Raw genomic sequence first — 8,385 nt, forward strand, 5'->3', positions numbered from 1 at the left:
GGTAATGTGGATTATCTGTGACTGCTTGAATAAATCTTTGCTGGGGTACGGTAGGCAGGAGGGGTGCAACTGACTCATAGGAAGTTACCATCGTGAGGCAAAACGAACCAAAAAGTAATGTCAACTATTATAAAATGTAATAATTATCAAAACCACATAATATAATTTGTGGTTTAATTCACATTAATTTCAGTGGTTATTTTCAGATGTGATACACCTGGAAATGTCCCTATATCTAAAAAAACAAACATACAAAAACGACCGCACACAACAACAAAAAAAAAATCCTGTCCAATTTTGTAATAACAGGTTGCATGTAAAGTCTGTATTGTCATTTTATTTTTACAAATGTTGCATTACACAAGACCATTTTCATGTGAACGTGATGTCTTATGTACATCTGGGTTGGTGGTTTTGGGGGTAGTCTGTGTTCTCCCCAGGCTCTGATCTCAGCGTCCTGGGGCCACTGATCATAAGGCTGGGGAGAGAACTGTGCGGGCCCCCCTGGCGGCCGGCAAGCTGGGGCTGCACGGGAGTGGCCTTCCCCCCCTCTTCTTCCATGGCTAGCACCAGCCTGGGGGGCAGCTCCATGGGAACCTCCTGCCTTTCCTGCAGCACACACCTCGTCAGCTCCTTGGACAGGTAATGACTGTCACCAGCGTGCTTGTCTGTGGTGGAATCAGTGTAAGAATTAACATGGGTCACAACTGGCTTTTAGCTCAACAGCTTTTAATGTGGCAGAAATTGTGCCATCATAACATTTAGAATGGATAAAAACTCTGGACTTCCATGCAGGCAGGAGAACATATGATTATAGATATATGGTTTTGTTTCATTGTTGAGGTTAATGACTGCCTGGTTGCCCCAGATGCACAGTTTAGTGCACCTTGGCAACAGATGCACCGTTTCCGTGGGCATTAGGGTATTTGCAGCAGCAGGGGGCGTTGCAGTACCACTCACCGTCCAGCAGGACGAGGCAATAGCGATTCCGGCATTCCAGAGAATTCTCCAGAATATGGCTCAGAGCTCTGTAGAAGAGCAGCACCTGCTGGCGTCTTTCTGTTTCGCCTAGCCCAGCGGTGTCGTCCTGGGACATCTGGTACAGGGTCAGCAGTGGAGTGGCATACTCCACCACACAGCAGTACTCCTAAACACCAGAGACCAGAGTTTGGACTTTGACCACAAGGTGATGCTGTTTCACTAGTTCTTAAGGTTTGAACCCAGAAACGCCAGCATTCCAATGACATCGTGACCACCGACGTCGCGTTATCCCCTTGTCGTCGGCGCCGTTCTCGTCAATGCCCATATAAGGCACTCCAAGTCTAAAGGTTTTTGTGAATAAAAAAAATGTATGAAGTTTTCGAAAATCACCTCTGCCCGGCTCTGTGATGAACAAAAATGTCCCGAACCCAAATAGGTTTTGTCCTATGTTAATTTTTCTCCCAAATATTACTGGATTCTTTTAATTTTGACATTGTTAATGTGTCTAAAAAGGAAATTTGCCACAAGCTACATATACTGTTCACTGAACTGACGTCAGAAACTGTTTGCTCACTTGTTTCTGTACGTAAATCCTGGCTGTGGACTGACCCGGGAATATTTTTTACCTCAACAGTATTATTATTTTATTTTATTTTTAAAGTTTTTCCTTACAACCTGTAGCTGTATGAAGGGCATGGATAAACCCTTCAGTATGCATCCGAAACCTCCCTTTTATATTCATTTTTAATCTTGTTTTTATTGTCACAATGTTCATTATCATTATCTTTCATTATTAGTTCACTTACGTATGTCTATATAAACATGAAGTGCACAACAAATATGCAGCGTAAACACTCCCTTTATGACTAAAAACCAGCTGCTCAACGTGAAGCTACGAATGAGGAGCTGAATGAATCAGACGCTGCAGCTTACTTCAGCATCATACTGGTCTGTCACAACGTCTAGTATTCTAGTCTCTAAATTAGCAAAAACCTAACACATCCCTAATTGCTAGTAGTAAGTTGTTGTACTGCATTATATCCAGTTTTAAGTATATCAGAGAAGGGCATGTTTCTGGATGTCCACCTGCAGCGCGTGGACTCTTCTCTGACTCGTCAGTTAATTATGAGCTCTTACATCAGGCATGTGGGTGTAATGTGCATCAACTTCTCCATGCTGCGACCCTGCAGCCTGTGGCTTCAACCTTGAAAACGAAAGTTCAAAAAGACCTTTGTGAAAGCCAGCAACCTGGTGACCCTGTCCATAAGCTCAAAGCCTGCAACCTGGTGACCACATCCATAACCCTAAAGCCGGCGACCCAGTGACCCCATCTATTATCCCAAAGCTGGCGACTCGGTGACCCTGTTCATGACCTTAATGCCAGCGACCCCGTGACCCCATCCATAACCTCAAAATGAAGTCACGCTCATGTCCTAAGTGATATAAGCCAAGTCTGAAGAATACCTGTAGAATCTTCACCTTCACCCCTCACCTTTTGGTTCTGGTCGGTGATCTTGTAGACGCTATGTTTGTAAACCCTGCCCCTGACCCCAGCCCGGTCCAGCCGCAGCTCCGGAAGGTTCCGGTGGAAACGCACATTGTGGTCCTCCTCTTCCAGTCTGGCTGTGACCACTGCATTCATTGGCAGGAGGATGTGCAGTCGACTGGAGATGAGCTTGTCCCTGGTGAGGTTGTAGTCTTTACTCACCAGCTCCTGCAGTTCTGTGATTATACGCACACACACACACACACACACACACACACACACACACACACACACACACACACACGCAGAAGTGTCCAGTCGACCAAACTGATCTAATGTAAGTGTTGATCTGTTGTGATCTCTGAGAACTGGTCCAAACAGAGTTGAGATTTAGATTAATAGATTCAGTTCCTTTAACTGTTTTGGAATACAGACTAAAAATAAATGTGAACTGGATAACAGCATATGTACCAAAACCCAAAATGTACTAGACTTGCTAGAAGCAAGCTGCTATCTGCAGTGTAATATGGATGTTTGCACTGAGAAAGGTGAATTCTCTAGATTCAAACAGGCCAACACAATAAGAAAAGGTTTACATTGTAGAATTCCAACTTGTCAGTTTCTTGCAAAGTGTAATTCAGGTCACAGTGGTGCCTTAAGAATAAACTCAAATGATTATTGTTTTCTAGAACAGAGGCTATTAAATCATTTTCTGTCTGCTTACATCTGTGAACTGCAGTAAAGCTGCATCCTATAGTATGTTTGTTTTGGACAAAATTAGGCGGTCTCTTATGTACTACTATCGCTGTCTTGTGTTCCAAATATCCTTTCTCATGGTATTTCTGCCCTGCATTGCATATATGAGCTATTTGAGGTAAGAACCCTGTAAGTGAGGTGACCCAGAGTAGTCACTCCTCTGGGCAAATCCAGGAATGTGTGGAAGTGTGTGAAGTACCTGGTAGTACGAGCTTCAGATAGCCCAAGTAGAAGGACCAGGCTAGGCCGTGGGCTACGTTCAGGTTCCTGCTTTCACACACTTCTGAGATTTCCACTGCTGAAGGTCCCTGTGAGGACAAGTGAGAGAAAAGACAATGGAAGCTTTGTTGCTTTCTGTGAAGTTTGGAGTTTGTAAAGTGTAAGCACTTGCTGAATTTCAGGCAGGAGTGTGTTTATGCTATTGGGTCAAAGTAAGATTTAATAGAACCATACACATCACACTGCCTAAGTCAGCATTATAGGAACTGCTCACAGTGAGGACCTCTAGGAAACAGTGAGCAGAATCAGGGAACGTCAGTGCTTTGAAATGGTGACACAAGACCAAAAATAAGTAGTCTGAGAAAATGATTGCTGAAAAGCCCTGAGGAGTCTTGCTGATCACTTTAGCACAAGTGATCCAGAATATCTCTCACTATACTTATTACCATTTCCATGTACAGTAGTATAAAACCTTTTATACACTACCTGTAGTGTTGTAACACTGAAAGAATTAATGTTTCTTGTTCTCCCTCACACTCTGTCTACTGAACTCAGCATCAACCCCAAACACAAGGACGTAGGCGGGGACGAGTGGATACACATATAACTGAAGCATTAGTATTCTGTAATGTGGCAGATTATTACCAGGACTCCCAGTGCCTTGAACAGAAGGTAGATGGCACAGGTTAGGCCCACTGTAGCCCACTGCCCCAGCGTGTATGCGGATCCTCTCACGAGCAGAGTCGCTACCACCATTAGCACACCTGCTAGCGTAGCCGTGCTGCAGCAGGCCTGAAGCATGCGCTGGATTTTCCCTCCATACCTGCAGAGTGCACAGATCATTACTTAACACACACACACATCCCCAAACCCACACGAATACAAAAAAAAAAACAAAAAAAACATGCAGCCATGCACAATTTTAAACACAATCAGAACAATAAAACATAAACGCGCACACATGCATTCACAGAGCTCTTACCTTTGATGCGAGTGAAACAGGCACTCCTCCATAAGCAAACAGAGACTGTATAATGCCGGCCCCAGGCTCAGCGAGAGGGCACAGAGTCCACCCATTTCTCTGAAGAGCGTGGGGTCCAGTAGCCAGACCCCCACCAGTGCCAGGACACTCACCAGCACTGCACACACTGCTGGACACCTCCCTCGACGGCCTGGAATGACACGCTCCATACCCATGTCTGCTGTATGAGGGGACACAACGTCTGGCTCATTTGCACATTCTGGAATGTGAAATACCAGTTTTTCTTGCACTCAAATCGTAGCATCTAATTTCTAGATACCACATTATGCAAAAATAGGCCGACTAACCAGGCCAGTCAAAGCACGATTGACTGAATGTGGCAGGACGTGTGTAGCAGCTTTGAAGTGACTTTCCGATTCTTAAAAGCCCGACTGGGGCTAGAAACTAAAATGTCTGATTTTGGAGCAATAGAGGGAGATATATTTTTATATTGGGCAACTGCTTAAAGAATGCCCTGCACTTGTCAAAAAACTTGGGGTTTTCATTGTCACTAATATCATCAATTGAACTTACACACTTCACCTTTGTATTGGTCAATTCCTTATACCTCTTTCAAATGATGTATACTTTGCATTCTATAGGTTTTTGTACTTGTTTTGAGTTCCCAGTCCATGTATGTTTATCTCCGCAATCTTGGCTACATTACAGGTTTAACTGTTGCCATTCCAACCATATCTACATTTTACACTGACATCTTTGGCATTTAACAGACACTTTCATCCAAACAATATACAGAAGTGCTTTGGAATGTATCCTAGCCAGTACAGTAGGTTAGAGTTCAAGATACTATAGAACCTACAATACTGCTGATGTCCCAGGCTGAGGATGATGATAGTGATGAAGACCTTTGCCTATAGCCTGGTTCTTTGATTGCTGGTTGGTCTGGTTTTGTTATTCATACCTGTGCCTGCTTGCTGGTTTGCCCCTTTAGATTACTGACTTAGATTTGCATGAGTCAGAATCAGATCCCTTCTGAAGAAATGGCTAACCTGTTCCCATGGTACAAAAATAACCTAATCGCTAACCAATAACTTATGTGGCGCATAGGAATATTAGATCATATACATCTACCATATCTCTTACTGTGAGAGACCGTCAAGAAGGTGTGCATTCTGGTTCTGGCTCCTTGGTCTGGTGGAGGAAACACACGTGTACTGTCTGAAAGACCCAGGTTTGAGACCAGGCATGGCTACTTCCCTCTGCCTTTGACACACTTAATGCATCTGTCCAAAGTTTATTGTAATGCATAATGAATAACTGGCAGAAAAGGTCAGTCCACTGTATCCACTATAGCACCTAAGTTAATATAAGGAGCGTGTCCCTGTAGCAAGTTAGCATGTGTCAGCTAAATATCATAACTGACAGTCTGGCTATGTGGAGGCTGTATGATGTAAACATAACATCTGATGCTGGTATTACTATAATTACAGTAGCTGTGCTAGTATCACGGAGGGATCATGTTCTTTCAGAGGACCTGGATGTAAGAGCCTCCATACCCTAACCAACCACCCAAAAAAGTAAAACTGAACTGAAGTAATATTGCCTCATTTGCTTTTTTTGAATTTTATTATTTTTATTTTGAATGCATCACTTTTACAACTTATGATCCAGGGTAATTCTGAACGTCAAACATAAATCGACGCTAGCCTGAGACAGTCACCCTCTGGTAAACATGGAAGGCGTCTTGAACAGCTGATCCTCCCGGACGAGACGTTCGCTTGCGTTTTAGTGACACACATCCAAAACCCCCAGGATGGAAAAGCGCAGGAGTTTCGCATCACTGCAATTTAAATGATGGGCAACACGTCAGATTTATGAAAGGCTGCTATGCTCCCCTCTCTCTCTCTGTACACCACTCACAGACCAGAGCTGTTTCAGGAGGGGCTTGTCCACTAGCTATTCCTCCCTCTCTCTCTCTCTCTCTCTCTCTCTCTCTCTCTCTCTCTCTCTCTCTCTCTATCTATCTATCTATCTATATATATATATATATATAGAAAATGACTGGAGAAACGCTAGAGGGCGCTAGAGAGTCCTCAATGAATGAGGATGAATGTAGCTAAATGGCTAAAAAATGAAACTTTAAAGTTTCTCACCACTTTTCTACAGCAAATGGGTTTTGGAACGTAGGACGCTAGAATCCCTGCTACGACAACACACTGACTGGTCCCTCCATGTGCTGTTCCCATGACAACCCACCCTTGTTCACACTCTGCTCATCACGGTCACTCTGAGTTCATTATTGTCTACTGCAACACCTCTGTGCCTCTCTGATTTGTGTCGTCCTGTAAAGTATCGTATGAGCGCTGTTCTCCCTGTTTATTGCATGCGCCTTCCTCATTACTCTCATAGCACTTGGTGCTTCGATCACTGGAACTGTAATAAAACGCTGAACTGTTCGAAAGTGCAGTCTGCTTCTTCCCTCACAGCGTCACACCCTGCTTATAGTTTGTGAGTCAACCAGGCAGGTCTTTATGGGAGAGGGAGGGGGCAGGTTGATCTCGTCTTTCCTCCCCTGCAAGGCTGCGGTAGAGCACAGGGAAGCCATCATGGACAAACTAGAACTGCAACTGACTGGAACAGTAATGGTAATATTGCAACATCTGCCACTCCCTTGGAGAGAGGGTGAAGAGGGCACCAAGAAGACTCCCAGGAGGCTGTGTGCTTCAGCACATACTGTACATTAGTTCAAGTTTAACATTTTTATTTTGTTTAGAGTAGTTGGAGTTGTGTTTATGTAACTTATTTGATTTAGTCATGCCCTTTTCATGTCTGTTGGTATTAGAGATATACATATTCCCATGTTCTTGAAGTGTGTGGTTTTAGTTACTTCCCATACTTTCCCTGTGGTTTTTTTTGGGATTGCTGTTTATAACTCCTGAATAAAGAGTACTTCCTCGAGCAGAAATGCTCTCGCGACTCCTCTTTCGATGTGATGCTACAATGCGATAGTGATGGCCACATGAATGAATATTTTACATCCTACCAGATCATACTAGATAAGATCACGAAAGATCTTTTTTGGTGATGCACTGAGCACCAGTATAGGCCAAAGTGTACATGTGTCAAAACATGCTTCTTTAAAATGATCACACCTACTAGTATTCCCTCAACACTAGTGAGGGGTTTTACTTCACACGTTGTCAAATATGAACATGGCATATAAAACTATATAGTTCCAGATCTATAACATTTATTGGGGAGTGAAATGCATCAGAGTATAAAAACTCACCTCTGGTAGAATGGAGCACAAGCTGGTCACGCAGGCTAGAGTCTAGAGAGCCAGAGAGCATGAGGCGATCGGGCTTCCTTTGTTCTGTTTTCTAGTATCTGTTTTTATGGTACCCCAGTCAGTCTCTCTCTCGCTCTCTCTCTCTCTCTCTCTCTCATTTTCTTCCTTTCACTTTCATAATTAACTTCTCATTCACCAAACCATACACACCCTCTTTTACGTACACACATTCCCGCAAGCAAATGAATGTTTTTTTCAATTTCAGTTCTCGTTATAACGCACATTTCGACAACCTGCAAAACTTCCATGACTGAGTTTTTTTTCAATCAGCAACATGTACCTTAACTTCAGTCAGGCATAGTTTGGAGGTGGTTGTGTCTCATTCAAACCTTGGAAGGGGTAAAATGCTGTAGTACTGCACTACAGTAGTATAGTGATATATAAAAAATCAGTTCTGTGAGTTCAGTAGTATGGAATAGAGGATAGGTCTTCTTACCCATTCTCATTTCGATATGTCCGAATAATGTTTGTTCACATTAGTCTGGACCCTCTGACCAGCGTCCCGAAAACTCAACCCATGCTGGACCACATGGCCAATCCATCCCGAGCTCATCCGTGATGAGTGTTCCTCTCTCCAGTATTGGCCTCCACCATTGTGCAAACCAAGATATG

The 8,385-nt window shown here is 43.5% G+C and overlaps 1 protein-coding gene across 1 annotated transcript; it reads right to left on the reverse strand.

Moving 5' to 3' along the window:
* Window positions 1-157: 157 nt before the first annotated feature.
* sting1 (stimulator of interferon response cGAMP interactor 1) lies at window positions 158-7,835 on the reverse strand. The gene is made up of 7 exons (XM_027017064.2): window positions 7,714-7,835; window positions 4,425-4,644; window positions 4,088-4,265; window positions 3,423-3,531; window positions 2,474-2,703; window positions 961-1,147; window positions 158-668 (listed from the first exon to the last, which is right to left on the reverse strand). The coding sequence occupies exons 1-7, from the start codon at window positions 7,772-7,774 to the stop codon at window positions 391-393; spliced, it is 1,263 nt and encodes a 420-aa protein (XP_026872865.2). The 5' UTR covers window positions 7,775-7,835; the 3' UTR covers window positions 158-390.
* Between the last annotated feature and the right edge of the window lie 550 nt (window positions 7,836-8,385).

This window comes from Electrophorus electricus, chromosome 2 (assembly GCF_013358815.1).
Source record: "Electrophorus electricus isolate fEleEle1 chromosome 2, fEleEle1.pri, whole genome shotgun sequence".
In the NCBI taxonomy this organism is placed as follows: domain Eukaryota; kingdom Metazoa; phylum Chordata; class Actinopteri; order Gymnotiformes; family Gymnotidae; genus Electrophorus; species Electrophorus electricus.

Bases quoted from the DNA above. Each gene is read 5' to 3' on its own strand.
- sting1 (XM_027017064.2), bottom strand. From the start codon at position 7,774: ATGCTCTCTGGCTCTCTAGACTCTAGCCTGCGTGACCAGCTTGTGCTC. The intron at 3,532-4,087 runs GTAATAATCTGC...TTGTCCTCACAG, and splicing joins TCAAGGCACTGGGAGTCCTG to GGACCTTCAGCAGTGGAAAT. The intron at 2,704-3,422 runs GTACTTCACACA...GTATAATCACAG, and splicing joins TCTGAAGCTCGTACTACCAG to AACTGCAGGAGCTGGTGAGT.